The sequence below is a fragment of the Periplaneta americana genome, chromosome 3 (genome assembly GCF_040183065.1).
Source record: "Periplaneta americana isolate PAMFEO1 chromosome 3, P.americana_PAMFEO1_priV1, whole genome shotgun sequence".
In the NCBI taxonomy this organism is placed as follows: domain Eukaryota; kingdom Metazoa; phylum Arthropoda; class Insecta; order Blattodea; family Blattidae; genus Periplaneta; species Periplaneta americana.
The window spans coordinates 77,089,809-77,114,732 of NC_091119.1; the positions used below are offsets into that span (position 1 = coordinate 77,089,809).

Sequence of the window (24,924 nt, forward strand, 5' to 3'; positions counted from 1 at the left end):
GTCATCTAGAGTGTGTTGCGCACACATTAAACCCTACCGTCAAAATTTCCAGCGCGCGATTTTAGTTATTACTAGAGCACGAAACTTTGTGCACTAAAAAGTCTGGAAACATGAATGCAACTATGCAGTAAATACTATTCAAATATGCGTTAATATTGAAATATTTGCAGTAAAAACTACATTTCAGAGGTTTAATAATACTATACAAAATAAAATAGGCCTACTTAAAAGTAAAGATTGTTTAGAAGGCATATTACACAGGAGACGAATCTCCCATCAGCAGAAAAAACATTTGTCTTCAGAAACCTATTTCCTCAATACATTTTTCTGCTACTTTTTTCTTTCGGAATGTCAGCGGTTAAACTTGAAAGCAGATAAATTATGTACCGCACTGGTTCTTCGCTTGATTGTGCAGTAAAATTAGTTTTGTTTCTATGAAATTAGAGAGTATTAGCAGCATTGTTTTCGCAGCAGTTCCATGACCTCAATGCCTGACTTTATTGTCGCAGGTGTCTGAATATATTCATTTTTGGTTCTACTAAATCAGAGTAAAACTCTGAATGACATATAGGAGACGCGTATTTTTCCGCCTGGGTCCTGAAAAATTACACTTACACGGGTAGTATGTTAAAGTATAAAACGACCCAACTTATACACTAGGGACAAGTATCCATTGTCATCGTAGCAATGTCATGTCCTCAACAATAATTAAGTTATTACTGGTTTTATTTCTGACATAATTTTTATATTTACTGAAAATTATTATTACTTTTATTGCAGCGAAATTTTGAAATTAGATAGTAAATCGGGAAAAAGAATAAATATGTTATTATATGCATTTAAATATGCAAAATAAAAATATATATGCACTTAAAAAGGAAAGCCCTTTGAAATATGCATTTATGCAAAGTAAAGTAGGACTTCATTCGAACGCAAAAACCATCATCGGCAAAGAACCACTTTTACGTTATGCCAAATTAATAAAAACATGCACTTTTATGAAGTTCCGTGGTCTATTAATTACTTTCAACTAAATGAAAGAATTTCTGTGTGTCAGATACCCGGTTTGCTGCCATTTTATCCCACTCACAACTACCGCCAGTCCCGCTTGTCGGGATCCTTCTTTGAGATCCTTCGTCCTCCGATTTTCGCTTCCCTCCGAATCTCCGTATCCCGCCGTATACCTTCTCTCCCACCTACGGTAGTATCGGAGATCACCGAGGAGAGCTTTACTCGTAACCACCGATTGTTCCGGCAGTTGTAGTCGCTCCGCTGGGCAGCACTGTAATAGCAGTATCACTCTTAATTGGAATACAACGCAAGAAATATGCAATGAGAAATTATGTGCCATTTTCATATCAGTGTCTTTCGGTAGCGTAATTGGTATAGGCTGGCCTTCTAGCTATGTTCGAGGTTGCAAGTTCGATCCCTGCCGAGGTCGATGGCATTTAAATGTGTTTAAATGCGACAGGCTCATGTCAGTGGATTTACTAGTATGTAAAAGAACTCCTGCGGGACAAAATTCCGGCACACCGGCGACGCTGATATAATCTCTGTAGTTGCGAGCGTCGTTAAATAAACCGTAATTTAATTTAATTTCATATCAGTATTTTATTCAATCCAATTTAATTCAATTGAATTTATTTATTTTATTTCATAGATTTTACATCAGCATTGAACCCTTAAGTTGTGACACAAATAAAGTCTTATGCATTTATTTTTGTTTTTTTGTTTTTGTTTTTTTTTTTTTTTTTTTGGCGAGATGAAGTGAAATGAAGTGAAGCTGAAGATTCGCCATAGATTACCTGACATTTGTTTTACGGTTAGGGAAAACCTCTGAAAAACTCAACTAGGTAATCAGCCTAAGCGGGAATAGATTTCAAGTTCGAGCGCAATTCCAGATCAGCAGGCAAACAATGTATTCTTAATTTCTCTGCAAAAGGAACTTCTGATGATTGAGTGAGAATGTGTTATTTTAGGTAGCTCCATCACTCACTCACTCACTCACTCACTCACTCACTCACTCACTCACTCACTCACTCACTCACTCACTCACTCACTCACTCACTCACTCACTCACTCACTCACCACGGCGGTGCATTCGGTGATACAGTAGCCACTGAGCACGAACGCAGGCTGTTTCGGCGGAATGGCCATCTTCTCCGTGTACTCGAGGCCCAACTCCATCACTCCGCCATCGAAGAGACGCAATGTCGGCGTGAGGTATAAACGCACTCCTGAACTGTCCACCCAATCTGCAAGCAGAATTGATGAAACTGTTACAATTCACTATTAACTTAAGTTATTTAGTTTCTAAGAGCGATGACAAATAATTCTCTTTTGATACAGTGTATGCAAATACACAAAATGAACCGTAAGTAATGTCATTAATTTCAAGAGATTGTTCTGTGAGATATTCTAAACAAAAAAGTTTAATACAATTTTGTTTCTTTTTGCTTCCTTTCCGATATAAAAATTGTTTTATATGAAATATTTCATAGCGTATTTTGAGGAAGCCATTTATTTAATTCCCAATATGCGTAGTCAATTTAGGACGGCAGTGTATTATGATAATAAATGATTGAAAGAATTTTATTATTTTTTTTTCCTTTAAATATGCAGAAATCTGATCTGAATATATGTAGGCCTAAGATTGTAAAATTCCTTTGCAGAACGAAAGTTACATTTGTTCGGATAAAATTTCTGTACATTTAAAGGACAAAACTAAAATTCTTTCAATCATTTATTTTCATAATACACTTTTCCCTTAAATTGATTAAACGTATTGGGAATTAAACCAATGACTTTCCCAGAACACGCTATGAAATATTTCATATAAAACAATTTTTTCTCGAAAAGGAAGTAAAAGCAAACAAAATTGTATTAAACTTTTTTGCTTAAAATATCTCAAAGAATAACTCCCTGAAATTAATGACATTACTTACGGTACATTCTGCATATGTAGATAAGTAAATATCTGCAAACGAGGTTCATTATCGTAGCAGCCTGGCAAAGTACTACATTGGCCCGTTGTATGAGGTCCAATATTCCTGACATTCCTGCTTTCAACAATACTATGTCACAAGGTCAGAATAGTAAAGAGTAAACTTTAGAAATGTATCTAAAAAAGAAGTCTAAACGATTAAGATCTGGCGAGTATGAAGAGCGCATGCGATCTATTCTTGTCCAATAAGAATATTATCGAGATAGCGAGGTATACTTTTAAGGAAATAGGCCGGTGAACCATCATATGCATGTATAAAATAATTTTCCGCCATATATTGATAGTGTTGATAAGAATATCAAGGTAAGTTTCTCATACGAGTCTGTTTTGCAAAAAACATCTTTGCTGATGTTTCACTTGGACCATGTTGTATGGATTTTTGAGGAGATGTCAGTTGCGTCCCCATAAATATGTTGACGGAAAGTTAATATGCGACTTGCGGCGGGAGTTTTTAAAATACTTTACTTCCGTGTGGGCTTTTGAAATATATACTTCAGTTGCTTCCACAGCTATCTGCCAGTTTAGGATGTTATGTTAACTTTTTGAAACTTAATATATAGTCCAAGGATGCGTTCTGCGACGAGACAAAACGGAGCAATGTATGGAACGCGTTCTGCGACGAGACAAAACTGAGCACTGTACAGAACGCGTTCTGCGACGAGACAAAACCCAGCACAGTATAGAACGCGTTATGCGACGAGACAAAACCAAGCGCAGTATAGAACGCGTTCTGCGACGAGACAAAACAAAGCACAGTATAGAACGTGTTCTGCGACGAGACAAAACCAAGCACTGTACAGAACGCGTTCTGCGACGAGACAAAACCAAGCACTGTACAGAACGCGTTCTGGGACGAGACAAAACCAAGCACTGTACAGAACGCGTTCTGCGACGAGACAAAACCAAGCACTGTACAGAACGCGTTCTGCGACGAGACAAAACCAAGCACTGTACAGAACGCGTTCTGGGACGAGAAAAAACCAAGCACAGTATAGAACGCGTTCTGCGACGAGACAAAACCCAGCACAGTATAGAACGCGTTATGCGACGAGACAAAACCAAGCGCAGTATAGAACGCGTTCTGCGACGAGACAAAACAAAGCACAGTATAGAACGTGTTCTGCGACGAGACAAAACCAAGCACTGTACAGAACGCGTTCTGCGACGAGACAAAACCAAGCACTGTACAGAACGCGTTCTGGGACGAGACAAAACCAAGCACTGTACAGAACGCGTTCTGCGACGAGACAAAACCAAGCACTGTACAGAACGCGTTCTGCGACGAGACAAAACCAAGCACTGTACAGAACGCGTTCTGGGACGAGAAAAAACCAAGCACAGTATAGAACGCGTTCTGCGACGAGACAAAACCAAGCACAGTATAGAACGCGTTCTGCGACGAGACAAAACCAAGCACAGTATAGAACGCGTTCTGCGACGAGACAAAACCAAGCACAGTATAGAACGCGTTCTGCGAATGAGGATAAAACCAAGCACTGTACAGAAGGCGTTCTGCGACGAGACAAAACCAAGCACAGTATAGAACGCGTTCTGCGACGAGACAAAACCAAACACATTATAGAACGCGTTCTGCGACGAGACAAAACCAAGCACTGTATAGAACGCGTTTTGCGACAAGACAAAACCAAGCACTGTATAGAACACGTTCTGCGACGAGACAAAACTGAGCACTGTATAGAACGCGTTCTGCGACAAGACAAAACCAAGCACTGTATATAACGCGTTCTGCGATGAGACAAAACCAAGCATTGTACAGAACGCGTTCCGCGACGAGACAAAACCAAGCGCAGTATAGAACGCGTTCTGAGACGAGACAAAACCAAGCACAGTACAGAACGCGTTCTGCGACGAGACAAAACCAATCACTGTATAGAACGCGTTCTGCGACGAGACAAAACCAAGCACTGTATATAACGCGTTCTGCGATGAGACAAAACCAAGCATTGTACAGAACGCGTTCCGCGACGAGACAAAACCAAGCGCAGTATAGAACCCGTTCTGAGACGAGACAAAACCAAGCACAGTACAGAACGCGTTCTGCGACGAGACAAAACCAAGCACAGTACAGAACGCGTTCTGCGACAAGACAAAACCAAGCACTGTATAGAACACGTTTTGCGACGAGACAAAACTGAGCACTGTATAGAACGCGTTGTGCGACATGACAAAACCAAGCACTGTATAGATCACGTTCTGCGACGAGACAAAACCAAGCATTGTATAGAACGCGTTCTGTGACGAGACAAAACCAAGCACAGTATAGAACGCGTTCTGCGACAAGAGAAAACCAAGCATTGTATAGAACACGTTCTGCGACAAGACAAAGCCAAGCACTGTATAGAACACGTTCTGCGACGAGGCAAAACTGAGCACTGTATAGAACGCGTACTGCGACAAGACAAAACCAAGCACTGTATAGAACTCGTTCTAGGACAAGACAAAACCAAGCATTGTATAGAACGCGTTCTGCGACAAGAGAAAACTGAGCGCTGTATAGAAAGCGTTCTACGACAAGAGAAAACCAAGCACTGTATAGAATGCATTCTGCGACGAGACAAAACAAAGCACTGAATAGAACGCGTTCTGCGACAAGACAAAACGAAGCATTGTATAGAACGCATTCTGGGACGAGACAAAACTGAGCACTGTATAGAACGCGTTCTGTGACAAGACAACACCAAGCACTGTATAGAACGCGTTCTGCGACGAGACAAAACCAAGCATTGTATAGAACGCGTTCTGCGACAAGACAAAACCAAGCACTGTAGAGAACACGTTCTGCGAAGAGACAAAACTGAGCACTGTATAGAACGCGTTCTGCAACAAGACAAAACCAAGCACTTCATAGAACGAATTCTGCGACAAGACAAAACCAAGCATTGTATAGAACGCATTCTGCGACAAGAGAAAACTGAGCACTGTATAGAAAGCGTTCTACGACAAGAGAAAACCAAGCACTGTATAGAACGCATTCTGCGACAAGAGAAAACCAGCACTGTATAGAACGCCTTCTGCGACGAGAGAAAACCAAGTACTGTATAGAACGCGTTCTGCGACGAGAGAAAACCAAGCATTTTATAGAACGCCTTCTGCGACGAGAGAAAACCATGCACTGTATAGAACGGATTCTGCGACGAGAGAAAACCAAGCACCGTATAGAACGCCTTCTGCGACGAGAGAAAACCAAGCACTGTATGGAACGCGTTCTGCGACGAGAGAAAACCAAGCACTGTATAGAACAACGAGCACAGAATGCAGTGCTCGTTGGTATAGAACGCCTTCCGCGACAAGAGAAAACCTAGCAGTGTATGGAACGCGTTCTACGATAAGACAATTCCGAGTACTGTATTCAACGCGTTCGACGGAAAGGCAAATCCGAGCACTGTATGGAACGAGACTTGGTAATAATGCCTCCACTTTCTATTAGATTTCTGACTGCTCTCAAACAGTTTCCTAGGACGTCCTCTGCTGGACTAGGTGCCAATTCAGGAGAAGATAGTGGTGTTTGACAAGGTCTATTTGCATTTTTTAAACATATTTTGGGGAAATTTAGGCCTACATTACAATTTAACACTCTGTGTTAAATTTTTTCTAAGAGCTGGATTATTTTCATTCAATTTTCTTTGAAGCACTTTACATAAATCGTCATTAAGATTCCTTACAATTACATAGTGCCATCAGTATAGCCCACTAAATCTATTGTATAATGTGGAGATCTGGGGTAGTAAGTTATCCAGCAGAAACATCGATAAAGTAAGAGCCAAAATGTGTAAAAAATATTTCTAGGAATGCCGGATAATGCTTTTAATCTGGCAGAGTTACCTGAGATGGGAACCGATTCGAGTCTGGGGATTATTCTAGAAAGAAAAAAATCAAATATTTAGGTAATATTATGTTAGGAATGATTAAGAAAATATGAAAAAGATTCATCTTTTGTATGGAAGCCGCTAATTAGAAATCGAATTGGCTGAAAGGGCTGCAACGAGAAATAAACGGAATATGTCCTAATTGGCTGTGGAGAGAACTAGGTCTATGAACACGAAAACTATTGGAAGAATAGTAAAAGAGAGGGCAAACGGAATTTCGAGGCAAGATATTTTTAGTAATATTTAAGTTATAGGTTCACTAAGATACTATAGGGAGGTTAAACAGTTTTGGGAACAGGAAGAATATATGACACTAAATTCAAGGGAAGAGAAAATAGGATTGGCATGATGGAGATAAGGTATCTGGAAGCTCAAGAATGAGAGAGGGAACGTAGAGAAATATAAATGTCCTTTATATGGACTAGCGGAAGACGCAATGCATATTGTGTTAAAGTGTCTGGCAACGAATGATTTGAGAAACGGATGGGTGGATAAAAAATTTCTACAAATAAACTCTATAGTGTCTTATAAAAATGAATGGTTCCCTAAACGCCAGCAATCTGTATAAATGAAAAAAATTTCATGTTAGAGTTAAAATTAGATGGGAAGAGAAAGTCAAAACTCTAACGGATATGGAATTATAAATGTTGAGTAGTCGGACACGATAGGAAACTATGAAAGGTAGTCAATGAATTTAACAGAATAATTTTTAAGAGATTGTGTGTAGAAATAAAAAAGTTAAAGTAAGAGTTTCAAATACAAGGGCTATACTTATTATTAGTTTTATTATTATTATTATTATTATTATTATTATTATTATTATTATTATTATTATTGTGAATGGATGATGACACTTATAGGTTCAATATGTATTATTTTTTGTAATAATTACAGTATATAGAGAGTGATGGCAGATTAAGAACTGGAGCACATCTAATTCTCCATGATGTGAACAAAGATTGATGAAATAAATAAAAGTTCACTAAATCTAGTTTCTTCAGTATGTAGTCAAGAACTTGATCTTTCATGTCAGAAAAACCCCTTTGTCCTCATGTAATAGCTAGAGGCCGATCGCAAACTTGTGGCACCAACATGCCCGAGCTTCTTTCTAAGGCTTCGGAGTGGGAGGGGGTTGTGTGTGCGGGCGACTGTTTACTCATAGAGCGTACAGTTCAAACCCCCCCCCCCCAGCAAGACTTTTGGGCGAGGTCATGTAAGGATGCCAATTTGTCTTTCGCGCAGGTGCCACGAGTTTGTGTTCGCCTCTACTTCAGCGTAATCTGCGCCCCTAAATGTGAAAATAAATATATATCCGAAAGTGTCGGAAAGATGCAGCTGGATTTTATACCGGTATCCCTTGTAACATTACCTCACTTGTTGAAACAACTTTCATAGCGTTCCATGGTGTTCCAACTGTGTAGGACTATTTTCATTATTATTACTCTGAAAGCTTAAAGAAAAGAAATACACATTTATAATTCGCTATAATTAAAAAAAAATGGACACGAATCTAATTATCTTTATTTTTAAAATGAAGAACGTACCTTGCCTGTAAACCATCCATATTATAAAATAACTGTCAATAACTCAAAACGACGAAATCGAACTTTATTACCGAATCACAGAATTACATTTACAGAGAGGGCATAATTTCTGTTGTCTTTAGTTTCTCACAATCATCAGACGTTCTTAATTGTAATGTGAGTATCGCTCGTCCTTTCTGAAAATTGCTGCTGTGAGAGGTGTATACCTACCTGCTCTCCGCTCAGGGTTGTTGTAGTGCACTTCGAGCATGACGTAAGGGTTGAAGTCCAGCCCGCCGATGGGCAGACCAGCCTCCTCGGGGTAGCTGAAGGGCAGCGCCCCCATAGCCCACGCTGCTAGCACGCGCTTGCAGACGCGCGTGGCGGGTGGTCGCTCGGGTCCCTCGCAGGGCCCTTCGTACGCGGGCACATCTTCGTGGGGTGGCGCCTCGCAGTGGAACACCTCGATGTGGTGCACCAGCGCCTCGTTACCCGGCGTGATGGTCGCCTCGTATTGCACCACGTGATGCTTGGTGCGTAGCGCTGCCGGCAGGCGGTGCACGCGGCACCAGTAGGTTGTGTCGTCGTCCGGCACGTGCACGTCACTGTTGGTGACGTCATGGTGCCAAGTGTCGGGCGGGTGCGGCGACGATGGAGCCAAGTTCTTCAGCAGCTGCGCCCTCTGGAAGCCGTGGCTCTGTGCCGTCTCCGGCACGTCGAGGCCTTCGAGTCTGAACAGCGGTCCGCGTCCTCGTGCCCACACAATGTGCGTCGTGCCCTCCTGTAACACCAGTTTTCTCCTAAATTCCATTATGTGCTCCCAACTGCAGTGTATGATGTGCAACAAATAGAACCATAATTTTTCCGGAACTCTTAATGCTGACCGATACATCAATTTGATTTTGGAAGAGTTCCTTATTCACTTAACTGAGAAAGAATAAATATGATTTTGTTCAGCGAGAAAGAGCTGAATCTCATACATTTCAAAAGATTGCTGACGTATTTGGCGAGAGAGTAACAAGAAAAGAATTGTGGCCTGATCGATTCAAGGTGTAATCGATGTGACTTTTATTTATTTAATTCCTGTATAAAATCATATAATAGGCTATTAGATGATTGGAAACGAAACGTATGCGCATCAGTTATGAATACTGACCAAGCAGAAAGTTTTCTGGTAACCAGTACCGATGAAGTCTTTTATGTAAGTTTCATCAGTTCACCATGCTTCGTCGGTGAAAATGACTAATTATGGGAATGAACACGTCAATTTGGAGTTATAGAACGAGTTGCAGTAAATTAATTCCCTTTGAGAGTTTCTAGTAGCTGCTTATAGGACTTGACCTGAAGTGAAGTTTTAGTAACTTAACAGCGCGTTGTACGGATATCTTTACTTGTTGGCCTAATTCAGAGGAACATTATCGTAGCGATTTTTGTAATCGAGCAAAGATATAATGAGTTTTTCATCTGATAAAATGTGACTTATTCCACTCCAATTCTTGACCAACAACTTATCGATCCCCAATATATTCGATTTTGTTAACTATTCTATTGTATGTGATCGATCTGTTAGATAAATTAACCACAGGAAAAGAAAAAATAAAACTAAACATTTTTTGAAGAGATGGGAAAGACTTCGCTTTTTAAAACTGTGACGCATTTACGTCACGTTTTCCCTTCTCATTCCTTTTCCCCTTACCATAATTTGTTTTTACCGTCTATTCCTATTTGTATTGAGTCATTTGTTATATTCATTTGAACTAATTATATCTATTATATATAAATAAATATAAATAAATAAATATATATATAATTACTATTAATGGATTAGTTAACGTTTAGGTTATCCAGATGCCGCATTTTTCCTCGTTGTTCGCTCTAGTATTCAATAAGTGCGGTATACTGTATGTTACCCGCAGGCTAGTACTCTTCTGAAAGGAATGTGCTTACTATTGCGTCATCTATTGAAGCGAAGCAGATAGATAATATTACCGTTATAACGTCAGTTTAAAAAAACATGCGCTCTCCTGCATATGTTATTTCCTGTATGGAGGGATTAAAAGACCAGGAGATTAACAGTGATCTAATTTTGTAACTAGGGTAATATAAGTATGTGTGTATCAGTGTTATCGTTTGTGCTGTGAGAGTTAGCCAATAGAGATACGTGCACCCACGTGTATGAACTTATGACATCTTATGACATCAACATTCATTCATAGCATTACCCCGCGGCGTCTCATTCCCCTGAGACTAGATATACAGAGAAGTCAATGCATATAAATTCTATTATTGTACAAGGGAGGTTCAGTACTCTATTATTTTCGTGTAGTAGGCCTATTCTTCTTAATGTTGTAAAATAAAAGAGTAATTTAAAATCAATTCATTATTAAATAATAACGTGAACATGTTATAAAATCGTATTTATATGTCTTGAAAAAACTACTCTCAGGACAATAGCTTTTCACGTCGCCATGTTTGCAAAAATCCTCGGAAAACGTATATAATTTTGTATCACTATTTCTTTCACAGCCCAATCTACATAATATCCAGTGAAATTGTTATACTGTGAACCACCTGGAATAGCCAGAGTTACGAGCCAAGGTTATACTACTTTTTTGTAATGAATCCTGACCTAGATTATGTTCAGTTTAATAAATTTAAGAAAAGATTAAGCAAATTGTATTGTATTCATATTTTTTTTTTTTTCAGTCTTTATGAATAGTGTTCAGTTGTACAAATAATAGCCTACCTGTAACCGTCCGCTGAATAGAATAATGCCAACTGCTAGAAGCGCTGAGTGGTGTCTATTGGAAGTTACAATACTGTAGAGGTGATATTTTATGAAGACATCATTGACAGATTTGCTGCTTTAGAATATAGGATTGACGTGGTATGAATGAAATTGGGTGAGTCCTGAAAGAAATTAATTTTCCTCTCTGCATGTGTTCTAGAACTAGTAAAAGTTTACGTAGTTTAAGAATAGTAGGCCTACTCATTATATTGGTAAAACTGTTCATGCATTTGTATATGTGAACAGCACTTCATCTAATTTTTTACGGTTAGCCGCTACTGAACAATACTACAAGCTAACTTAATGTTGTTTTGGTTGCGTCCGCATATGAGTGCTGATGAAGGGTATGAGACTGTCGCCCGTGATTTTCAAACTGCTGTATGTGGGATACTGTTAAGAACAGAGCATAAGTTCATATGAACTTTTGTTGTTCAGAATCACAAACATTATCGCCCCTCACACCATGTACCTTTTCTCCTGAATCATCCTGTAAAAATATATCCATTGCTTTTGATTTCAAACTTAGAATGGTAGACAGGCTTGCAAAATTAAGGATCAACATTTTTTCCATAATTTATGCTACATTTATAGTTTCTTAGGGTACTGAATCCGAAACTGAGCTCAGATTTTCTCTATCACCTACCATTTTTCCGTAACATACATTGGCACTTTTAGCAATGTCAAAGTAGTGTTATTGAATTTAATATGGAAAAGTGATGAAATGAAACATGTCATGTGGCAAATTTTAAAGGTATATTTTACAAAAACTATTAGATTGCCATAATAATTAACAACTGACATTTAGTCATATGCTTTATACTGCCCTTTTCTCTTCATGGAGAAACTGCGCATGTTGCTTTTTCTTTTGTGTGAGGTTTCTGGAATGTCATGGTGTATGCTCCAGCAATAGTCTCCCATCATGTTAATGTTTCACTGGCCTTGGTATCTTCTTTCCATATCCTTAATGTCTTGGTGGTAAGAATCCCCATGCTCTTCGCTCACTGCCCGAAGACTGTCAGAGGAAAATCCAAGTGAGCATTGCCAAGGCTTTAAATCTCCCTAGCATGTTTTCAAGATCATTACATAGTCGGAAGCCTTTTGTTTTCAAAGGACTTAGTAACCACACTTTTTAAGGCAGCATAGTTCCTCTTTGAATTTCAATCATCGTACGGTGGAAGTCTTCATCTAACATAAGTCTTCTTATATCTGGGCCAAAAAATTCCCTCCTTTAGCTTAACTTTTCACAGATAGCGAAATTTACTGCACAGGTGCTTGAAGCATTTTCTATTTTTTGGCAGAGCTTTAACAAACTGTCTCATAACGCCTAAATTTATATGAAGAGGCGGCAGAAGTATTTTCCTTGTATCGACAAGATTTTATCGTAAAATGTTTTTCCTTCCAGGTTCAAGACATGTTCTTTGTGACCAGTGTTCTGCTTCTTACTCTGTTGTTTCATTCAGAGAGGAAACCTGGAAACTTATTATACACAGCCTGTTGACCAAAAAGCATGCACAACACTTTCAGATTCCACATATCATCCAGTTATGATCTTTATATTTTATCTTTGTAAGAACCAGTTCAAGATTCTCGTAAGTTTCTTTAAGGTATACCTAATGACCAACAGGTGACGAAGCATACTTGTTGCCACTGTGCAAAAAACACTGCTTTCAGACTTATTTTGGAGGAATTGATAAGTCGCCATTCATCCACTTTGTATTGAACATTAAAGTTTTGTATCGAACCAGGAATATTACTGCAGTATACTAAGGCACCATCTTGTGAAAAGTAGGGAATAAATTCCTGTTCTCTACTTCCATATCAATGGATAGATGTTCCTGATGCTAGCAGATTCTTTTCTTTAATAGGTATGGAGAGAAAGAGTTCAGACTTTTCCTTGGGTAATCCTAAATCTCTTAGTAAATCATTAAGATCAAACTGAGTAAACTGTTAAAGTCTTTCACTTTCCACATCACATAACCTTCTAGATTATATGATGAATTGAGAGGATTCAATCCGGTATCGGAATTGGAATCCAGTGTGCCTTAGTAGATAGAGCTGAAAACCCGGGTTCGAATCCCGGTGCCGGAGAAAATTTTTCTCCTCTTCACCGATCCTTCGTCATATGATAACGCAGAGTTCCTGCACGGAAATATATGTAATTCTGTACATCGCAATAATATGATATGCGTATATAATCACTTAGTGAATTAAGACGGCGCTCATTCCGTCGGATCCCGGCCACTTAGTCACTTGTAATGAGTTCACTCTGTACGTTAGTGTGTTGGACATAGTGCCAGTGTCACATATCTGTGACACAGTGCATGAGGGTTGGCCACTAAAGGGAAACTAAAAGGTGGAACTTAAACTGAGAGGATTCAATCCGGCGTCGGAATTGGAATCCGGTGTGGCTTAGTGGACAAAGCGTCAGCACGTAGAGCTGAAAACCCGGGTTCGAATACCGCTGCCGGAGAGAATTTTCTCTACTCCACCGATCCTTCATCATATGATAACGCAGAATTCCTGCACGGAAATACCATACGTACTTCGGTACATCGCAATAATACTTCTAGATTATGTTTATGATGCTCTCCAACATGTTAGTACACAATTTTGTCATTAGAACACTGGGTTATGGCTACAGAAAAATCACTAGCTAAAAAAATAAAATATAATTTTCTGTAAAAATGATGCGTGATGTGGTATTTTTCATGCCATTTCTGACTTCAGCACACAAAAATATATAAAGGATAGCTCAAATTAAACAAATAAAATATTTTTCATCACAGGCCTCTGATAATATTCTTCACCTGTCATCCTCATCGGAAGATGAACTAATTGCTGCTCAAATAGCCAAAATTTACACAACACATCTTTTTGTATTACACAGTAACGAAAACTGCACACGTGCAATTAAAAAGAGAATGAAATATAAAGTTAAATTTTATCTGTAAATTAACTACATTGAACAATCGTCGACTTCTTTCATACAGCATGGAACTTCGCATTTACTATAGGTATGAATGACTGACTGAGTCAGTGACGCATCAACGAGGATGCTCAGGGGACTCAAGCCCCTCCGAAATAAAGTCATCCTTTAACCATAAATCCCAACAACCCGAAGAGATTGACGAGGGTGGACTCAATACATGGTTCGACTGTCATCGAGCATTAAGGATGATGCTGTCAGCGACTAATGAACTCAATCATCACGAGGATAGCAAACATGCCCACCTAGATTCCTCTCATAGTTATATTTCACTAACTCTTTTCAAACCTGTTTGCAAATAATATTTGAAGCTAGTCCTCTCCTAGTATGGGTGAATCCAGAAATGTGTGTAGAGTGTTAGTTGGGAGACCTGAGGGAAAAAGACCTTTGGGGAGGCCGAAACGTAGATGGGAGAATAATATTAAAATGGATTTAAGGAAAGTGAGATATGTTGCTTGCGGCTGGATTATTCTTACTCAGGATAGGAACCAATGTCGAGCTTATGTGAGGGCTCCAATAAACCTCCGAGTTCTCTAAAAGCCATTTGTAAGTAAGTTCTTTCCTAATATTAATAGTCTTACCAATACTTTCCTTTCAGCGAAAGACAAAATTGGTTAGAGTAAATTTAAATGTGACTACTCATTCTGCTGTGGTTTATATAAGGAGTTAAGAAAATTGGTGTAGTGAACTTTGAAAGTAATTGTCTACGAATCTACTTGCTCCCGATATTTCTTTCGGATTTTCAAATTATATCGTTCACATTACTTCGGCTGGCAATGAAGATTTGACCACGGCACTCACTCCCCATCCCCGGTCATAAGAGCGGTTGTTGGGGTGGTAGTCATTTTGTCTTGTATTGTGAAAAGTACCTTCGTCCTTACCTTATTTTAACCTACCTAAAGATTAATTTTTGGTCATACAGAATAGGCCTATATCTGTTATGGTTACAATTGATATTAGAGGAGACAAAAAATTAATCTTTACGTAGATTCTTCGCCCAACAGTGCATATTACTGTGGAATCCCGGCCACCAAGTCACTCAATTGAATGCGCTCCTTGTATATTGGCAGTTGACTTAATATAAATGTCAACATACATGTCGAACATGGAGTCAGACCACGAAGGGAATTCGAGAGGGATTCGATCCGGTGCTGTGGATTGAACTTCAGCTTAGATCAGTGGTTACAGCGCTTGGTACGTAAAACCAACGATTCGGGTTCGATCCCCGGCGCCGCGCCGGAGCGAATTTTTCTCCTTTAATATCAATTAATTTAACCTGTTATGCTGTTAAGTTCATTTTTCGGCTTTTTCCCCCTGCAGTATTTTTCCTGAATCCCTCAAGTGAAACGATAAAAGAGGAGTGAAACAAGTGACCTTCAGACAAGGAGCTCACATAAAAATATTAAGTAGTTGTAGTAGACTTAGTAGGCCTAATTAATGTTATCACGCTTTCAACAAGAGAGGTTTATCAGCGGTACAGTTCTACGTAGGCGAGAAATGACGAGCATATTTTTCTTACAACCCTCGATCAAGAGTAAGGTTATTTGACATGCCGTAAACCTCGACTCGGGACCCACAGCTTTACTTATCTCGGAGGGTGCCTTGCTAATGATTTATCATCTTTTAAATGCTTTACCTTCTGCTGGATTTTAACCCGTGAGCCTTGAAGAGTTTGGCGGAAGAGAAGGCCTACTGATCTTAGCTCTACTAGATTAGATAATAATAATGATAATATTATTATTATTATTATTATTATTATTATTATTATTATTGTCCTGTGAAGACCAGCACCAAGAACCCTTGCAAAGACGTGGCTCATGTACTTTTCGATTATTCCTTCCCTCTCATTCCCTCTACGATCCATTGATTCACTGCACTTGAGCGCAGCTCTCGGCAATGGATCCAATGCGCACTTTCCTTATTGGTCGATGTCTAGGAGGTCTATGTCGCTGAGCAACACCCAAACAGTGAACACCGACAGTGTCTCAAGTCATTGCTTAGTATATTTTGTTATGACATCGGGATTCTAAGAGCTATCGTGTTGTCACACTCGCAAATGCTGGTTGAAAGATTTACATTTCTGTGGTGGGGATCGACATCGACCGTTGCAGTCACTTAAATGTATAAACACAGAGATTGCCTTTGTCTGTACGCTGCGGGCAAGGAAAACACGGAGCACTTAGCCAGGCCGTACTTCCAGGATGTAATCCTGTTGCTGCGGGTCGCAAGTGTCGAAGCGCCTTGTGAAGGTGAATTTGATGACGTCATGCTTCTGGACATGTCTGAATCCCAGACAATCCTGCTGCGAGTCCACACTCAGGCGTCCGTCCTTCGCCACCCAGGTGTCCTGCAACAAGAAAGCACAACCAAAACACGTCATTATCATGGTAGCAATCTGGGCATCACGCGTGTGAATCTCGTAACACGTTGTGCTAAGGACTCGCGACTCGCACAGTTTATCTAGGCACGTGCAGAATGTAGACCTACTAATGTTGTTATAGGATGAATAGTCAGTCGTTTAACCTGACTAATTGTAAACCTCTCAGCCCTTGGACTGTCTTTTTGGAGATTTTGTGTCTGCATAGGAACCAAATGTTTTTAAAATAATAATAAAATAGTTTTTGACTATAATTATGTGTGTGTGTTCCGCCTTTGCTTATCATACAATTAAAATGGTGAAACTAATAAATCATATTTTCATTAACGTTTTCGGTACCTTTGTACCATCTTCAGATGTATATATATAATGCTAATTGATAACCAAGCCTCTAGGTGCATGTGTCGTAAACTTAAATAACCACTGTTTTTGTGCGTACTGTGTTATATCGATGGAGTGTTGCCATGATTGAATAAATAATATTTGTTGGTGCAACATACTATCAGAATTAAAATTAAAATTAAATGTTTCAGTCAATATTTAAAACACTATTTAAAACACTATTTAAAACTGTTTAAAAACACATGGTTTGTGCATCACTTTAAATATATGCAGTTGGAGATCACTTATTGTGCGGTGTTTGCCGATGTGAAGTTGAATGCGGCAGTTGTGGTGATCTTGTTTATTGGCGTTGAGCTAGACGTGGTATCGTTGACATGGCTATGTTGAAAGTGATGTTGTGGCACTTCTATGATAGTTAATGGTATTGCCGTAATTTGTACCCATAGATGTATTGTTAGAACAAATTGAAGGTTGTCAAGTCCATGGATTTAGTATCGCCTGGCGTGTAGTTTTGCCGCGTGTTGGTCTGCTCGTGCTTGATGCTAGGCTGATACTTTACATTAAGATGGAAATGGACTTCATCACTCATTGCGACCATCATGTTTTCATATTGCTCGTGGAGTGCAAGCATTTCCTGTGCGAAATTCATCATTGGGGCAATCCCTTTCATTGAATTTCTAAACACCCACCCATCTTGTATGGCTGTAAATGTAAATCCGTCTTACCACAAGATTGCTGATTCCAAGTGCAGCTGAATGTCTTCGAGCCTGTGCTGCGCGGTATCGCTTGTCTGACTCTTTCAACATTTCCTGGAGTACGCACTCTGCGTTCGGGCTGGACGATTTATTCTTCAGTATTGCGCCTTTTGTTCAAAGATTGTTAACCCAACATAAGATTGTGTCACGCACGGAACAGAATTATTGCGATTAATATTGAATCTGTAGCAAAACTCATGCCGTACTATGGTCACCGACTCGCCATTCTTAACAAAACAATCATACGAAAACATGCATCCACTACTCCATGATGCCAACTGCAGTTAAAATGCTATGAGCCATGGAATGGAATGTCACATGCCGCACGTCTCTCCTTTTCATAATGACCGAATACAAGCCATTCCAAAAACACTTGGTTCCCATGACCCATTCATCTTTGACTCCCAGCATCTGTATTGGCCCAGTATTACTTGTTTTCGCGTAACCATTATTTGATATGGATAATGATTTACAAAAATTATTATGTGCGTATGGTATTTCAGGTTTTGCACATGCAGCAACTATACGATTTTGTGTGTCAGTACACTTTGTTCCCAATGAATTCACATAAATTTTACGCTTCCTTGGTTTGCCAGTACATCCTGACACATCCACAGAGTCATCTCAAATATCAGAATTCATTTCTTAGAGTTCACCATAAAATAATATAAGAAGAAGCATAAAAATGTTACACAGACTAACACACCACGCACAAAGCAGCCATTACTGAAAATGTAAGAACATGACTATATTCAGTCTCCGCTATGACTGACTGCATTCATGACGTAATAGCACACAGCCACATTATTGAAAGAGGAATTGGTATTTTATGCTATGAAAGTTGAAGCGGATATGGTATGTTTTGCTATAAAGTGGTAACTTAAACGACCTGTATACACGAGATTAGGTACATTTTGGCAAACATTTTTCGTCTTTAGATTTCGAAACCTAGTATGTGCTGCCAAATGTAATTCATTTTCAGAAAATTATGGATTTGGTACATTTTGGAAACAAGCTCCATACTTGTTAACATTGCTTTCCCCCTTTGTTAAGCGACTTTTTGCCACACGATTTCTTGCAGAATTTCATGGGAGATAAAAGATCACGGACCTAATCAGGGACCTGTACCAGAAATGGACAGATAGCTGATAACACTTTGCACTGGTGGTGTGCTGTGAATTACGGTGAAAATGCGCATTAACGACCAGAGATATCTTCCTGCATGGCTACATCAGTATCGTCTGAACTTTGACATTCGTATGACCAAGAATCGTCTCTTTTTTTTAGAGACTGTACTTTCTATTCGAAAAGAATAGATAGCCAGTTGCCTAGCTCAGGCAGTAGCGGGTTTGTATCCTGACCCGGAGCTGCGCTCGGGCGTAGGTTTGGTACTCGCTGATTGACTTTTTGGATTTTTTTCCTGAGGTTTTCCCAAACTGCAATGCGAATATCAGGTAATCACTTAGCATATCTTTGGCCTCATCTGGTCAAATACTATATATCACCAGTTCAATCGACACTAAAACATAACTCACTTCAGTTTCCCTCTTTCATTCCATCACATCTCCACATGTCTCTCATTTCATTTATCATCTGTAGTAGTTAAAAATGGAATAAAGTGAGGTCTTGGAGTCAGTAAGTACGGTTCTCCTATGCTGATATAAGAGCTCCAGGTCCTCTGGTTTTTAAGGTACTCGTCTGAGATTGGAACCTGGCTCTGTCAGGGCTGAGGCACGATATGCAGTATCTGATTAAAGAATATCACCCAGATCACCTGTCGATATAGAACATGCGTCTCAAGGCCAACACATAAAAGTTGTTACAGAGAGCAAGTGTAGATAGCGTAGTCAGCTGAAGAGATAAGTGCAATATCCGAAGATAGCCGATCGCTGATTCATGTTACAAGCATGAGCGAACTAAGTTTTTAACTGTCGCGGGAGAAATGCCACAGAGCTGCACTTTTGAGTTGTATGTACTGTCACAATAGACGGTTGTTTTCGGAAGGAATTTCTTAAGTAGTTTGCAATAATAATAATAGTAATAATAATAATAATACGTATATTTTCTAATTATATATCAATGAGTAAAAAGGAGACAACTGAAGCATGAAGAACCATACATGTTACGTAATTATTTAAGCACAAGGAACTGGCCACCCTACCCCATTATCTCCTGGCCTAGTTGCCTCATAAGTGGTGCCTTGTTGGTATCACTTGTGAGGTTGAGACCTGTCTTCGGACAGTTGACTAAACAACAATCCTTCATTTCTAGTAAATGGTTTTTGGTATCGCTCTTTTTTCGAGTTTGTACTATATTTCATAAAATAAAATCCAATTTAACAATAATAATAGTAGTGGTAGTGGTAGCGGTAGCGGCAGCAGTAGGAGCAGCAGCAGTAGTAGTAGCAGCAGCAGCAAAAATTACAATTATATCATACTTGTTTGTTGTTAAAGTACGTATTCTTATGATACGTCAATATTAATATATTAATTACAATAATAGTTAAATAATATGTTTCGTAATTTTTTCAATAATTAAAAATAACCAAAAGATCTTAGAAATTCAAAAAAATATTTTAAATTAGAACTATTCAAGTCTTAAATCTGGTCTCAAATTCTTTTCTCAAGTCCTTCAGTACTTCATTATATTTGTTACACTGGTCTTCGTTCAAATTAGGTAACAATTTTAGGTTAATAAAGTGGTGACAGTTACCCACTGAAACTTGCGACTCCCACAAATTTGCTTTCCCTATGGAAGCTTTTATTTCTTCATACAGTCTTTCCTCATCGTAGCGGTTGCAGATGTCTATTCAAACAACGCGGTCAATGACGTCATCCGGAGATACACGAACTGGTCCCGCATCTTGTTCCACTCTTACATTAAAAAAGAGAGAAGGCCCTATTGAGACGTCTGGTATAGAACAATCATCACTAGGGACTGTATTCTGTCCCAGGACGAATGGAGATAAAGTTAGCTGTTCATAGACTATATTGGCGTGACGTCATATTTGGCGCGTGGCCCAGGTACTATACGGGAACACTTGCATCTTGTTTGTGATACAGTTGACGTTCTATTCATGATTCAAAACTAGACCTCGAAGACTGTTGAAAATACATTATAGTGATGAAGACTGATACTACGATGACCTTTCCTACAATTTAAATTATTTGTCCATTTATTTATTTATTTGATTTATTTTTTACTAATACTGGAAAAGTTAAGACCGTACCGCCTACGCTATCACTCAACCAATATAAAAATGTATATCGAATGTAAATAATATCAATACAGAAAACAATTTTGTAATAATAATAATAATAATAATAATAATACTAATAATAATAATAATAATAATAATAATAATAATAATAATAGTAATAGTAATAACAGTAAAAGTTAATAGTAAAAACAAAATACAGGTTTGTTTAGTTACATGTAGGCTAATTCTAAGAGTTAAACAATTACAATTTCATTTAATGTTAAAAAGACAATTTCGATCGAAGGAATGATTAACTTAATGAAGGAAGATTGATATATTAAAAATAAATATTCCACAAAAGTAATATTTGAAGAAAGATCATTTTCTACAGACGAAAATCAGTCTTTTGACAATCGGTGTTTGAAAGTAGTCAATGTCTGACAGCCCTTTACACTATACAGGTTGTCCCATCTAACTTGTGCACCTATTATAATTTTTTTGTTTGGTTAGGTATTGGAATTTTTGTTTTTGAGCAACGCTCAATACCTAACCAAACAAAAACACATGTTAGAACGAAGGGCCAACATGTGTGTGGAGATTTGGTGCATGTAACTACATTATGATACAAGATACACGTGACGTCATCAGTTTTTCACATAGCACTACCTACTTTCATCATGTTACATTGATTACACACATTAAAACGAGTTCAGAAATGTATCACAATGTCACCTTCTTAATCAATAACAACAACAAAACGAAACAAAAACGCACTTCAAATGTGATAATGTTATGCTTTGAGAGTCACAGAAGATGTTCCAAATGGTGACCATTCACATTAATGCACATTCGAAGGGGTTGCCCGAAAGACCGCATGACTGCCCGGCATGTTCCTGGCTGAATGGATACACAAGCCTGTCTAATGCGTTTCTACATGTCGTCTGGTGTTGTCAGAATGTTCTGGTACACACTGTCCTTTATAGTTCCCCACAGGAAGACGTCGAGTGGCGACAGGTCCGGAGAACGTGCAGGCCACTGTAAGTGGATTGTGGCGTCGACAGTTGTTGTGATTTGTTTACATGTTAAGACAACAAACATACAACACACAACGTGTACGGACGTCAGTAGTCTTTCGTTGTCAAAATGTTATGTTTTATTTAACGACGCTCTCAACTGCAGAGGTTATATCAGCGTCGTCGTATGTGCCGGAATTTTGTCCCGCAGGAGTTCTTTTACATGCCAGTAAATCTACTGACATGAGCCTGTCGCATTTAAGCACACCTAAATGCCACTGACCTGGCCTGGGATCGAACCCGCAACCTTGGGCATAGAAGGCCAGCGCTGTACCAACTCGCCAACTAGGTCGACAGTCTTTCGTTTTGTGTAAGTTAATGCACAAGATGAATGGGGCACCACAACAAACGGCACATTCTGATGGAATTCATTTTGCATTTTGTTGTTGTTATTAATTGGGAAGGTGACATTATGATACATTTTTGAACTCGTCTTAATGTGTGTAATCAATGTAACATAATTAAAGTATGTAGTTCTATTTGAAAAATTGATGACGTCACGTGTATCTTGTACCATAATGTAGTTACATGCACCAAATCTCTACACTCATGTTAGCCTCTCGTTCTAACATAACTCTCAAAATAAAAAATTCCAACACCTATCCAAACAAATAAGTTATAATAGGTGCACAAGATAAATGGGACACTCTGTGTAGCTATATTAAAATACTCTATTTTCACCATTTACACTATCATAAACTCCCGCGGTTGCTGAATGGTCAGACCAACGACCTGTGACGCAGGCGGCCCGGGTTCGTGTCCCGGTCAGGTCTGGAATTTTTCATTGAAAAATCCGTAGTGATACTTGTGGCGGACAAGATCGCAGTTGTTGTTTTTATCGGGATTCTCTCGTTTTACCTCATATTAGGCATCTACATAATTTCGTCACCATTTCTCCATTTCGTCATCATTACATAACATTCTACGATCGCCGGTTGGCGATACACGGAGGGGGCTGCTCGATACCTGAGTACGCTCCTAGCTTGAGGATTAGCGCAGTAGATCGTAAGAAATCGCAATGATAGATCATAGTGCCCTCCTTCCATTAATTCCATTCCATTCCATACACTATCATAAAGAATGAAGGCTTGTATTTTTCAAACATTATTTACCCTATTGTACACAATTTACAAAATAAGTAGGATTTAATATTATGAAATAAAATACCTTACATTGCAATACAGAAAGCTGTACATAAGCATAGTATTGTAAATAATGTTTGATCAATGGAGAGTATTCTTTATTATAGTGTAAATGGTAAAAATAGCATATTCTAGTGCACATTGTTTAAATACTGTAAACTGTAAAAATTAGTGTAATTGTTAAAGTGGTCCACGTTTTGTTGTGCCCCTCTTTATGAAACAACAGTCGCATGAGCCATCAGCTAAATACTTTGCTTGCTAGATGCAAGTGCGCTGTCCAGTTAAAGCTCCAGTAATACTTAATCTTGTAGCCTTCTGGGACAAAGTACGGTCCCTAATCATAACATGTAGGGCGGACCTTTCCCGGGTGCGACCTTCGGGGAGCTCACTCAAAGTAACTCGTATTATATTATATTGAACATAGTTCTGAGCACGCGAATAGTGATGTCTCGCTACTGTCGATCACTGTTAATGCTTTGCTACACGTACTGAAGATATACTACAACTCTGTCCAATCCGCAGGAGAAAGATCAGAGAGAATAGCGCTGTAAAATTAACTTTGTTTTTAGTTTAAGATTACAGCGAACAAGCAAATGAGATAATTTTCTGTAGAACAACTGAAGAAGTTGATTATGTAGGCCTATATAGGACAGCAAGTTACCGGGGGCATCTTCATTAACTGAAAGAATTCCTCGATTTTTACCACAAAGAATCTTGAGGGAAAGTCAATACCAACTGTAGGAATCTCTTAAGGCACATTCTCTGCTTTGTTGAGCGAATTTTTTTTTTTAATGAATGAACCTTCTGTTAAATATCGACCTTTCGAAAACTGTTTTGCGTTTCAACAAGCTATGTTTGCATGTTACGTTGTGTTATTTGTATTTTCATATTCAATGAATGAAATTAATTTCTACCTCGTAAATAAAAATAAGATTAATAAGTACCCGATATTTACACTTCAAAGCTTCACTTTAAACAACTTAATGCAATATTACTTTAGTGTAACAAATGTTATTTTTTCTTTGTGACAAACTATTAGTAATCTATAGTGCTATGAAGTTGGCAATTCAATATATATATACACACACAGTATATAGGCCTATAATTTGAATTGGCAATGGAAATTATGGAAAAACAACTGAACGGATTTTAATGATTGACTCCTCATTTTGAAGCTTAGCATCGAGGGATAACGGGGAAAAATAGTGAAACGTCAATTTTCCAACATAATTTTCCTATTTTCTAAAACCAAACTGTCAGTTTTGAGAACTAATGGCTTTTCAAAAGAAGACAAAACACACTCTAAAATAAACATTATCACGAAGGCCATGACCTGCAGGATTGCCAACATAATATTTAGAACTCACATTCTCTGACATCATAATGCCAATATAAGGCGTTCAGAGCTAAAGTGGATCAAGTCACAAATTTTCATAAATTGAGTTTAATTCATTTTCTGATTATCTGAAGTTCGATCTTTTCCGAGCAGTAATGGATCAAGTCTTAATTCCAAGCATTCACCGGTAGTTGACACCAGTCACTTTTGGCTCAGATTATTTTTTGTTCGCGATGTTCTGAGCCATAGTGGATCAAGTCACCAAAGCGTTACATCTTAATTGATGAAGCACAATTGTTGATATATTATAAATCTAGAATTCGAGAACGAAGCAATAAAATTATTGCTAGTCAAATTAGGTAATTCACTAGAGCAAGTTAACTTTAAGTCCTATTATCTCAAAGCTACGTCTCAATGGATTTGATCCACTTTAACTCTGAACGCCTCGTATGGAGGTCGATCTTCATTTGTGTAATTATCTGAGAACGTCTAAAATTAATTATTAAAAGCTT

At 38.5% G+C, this 24,924-nt stretch overlaps 1 protein-coding gene across 1 annotated transcript in view; it reads right to left on the reverse strand.

Moving 5' to 3' along the window:
* Tbh (Tyramine beta hydroxylase) overlaps positions 1–24,924 on the reverse strand; it is a 98,290-nt gene that overhangs the window by 36,645 nt on the left and 36,721 nt on the right. Inside the window, exons 2-4 of the mRNA XM_069820814.1 lie at positions 16,383–16,535; positions 8,646–9,195; positions 2,089–2,255 (exon numbers count right to left, since the gene is read on the reverse strand). Of these exons, the coding sequence (XP_069676915.1) occupies positions 2,089–2,255; positions 8,646–9,195; positions 16,383–16,535 (870 nt within the window). The remainder of the gene's footprint in view (positions 1–2,088; positions 2,256–8,645; positions 9,196–16,382; positions 16,536–24,924) is intronic.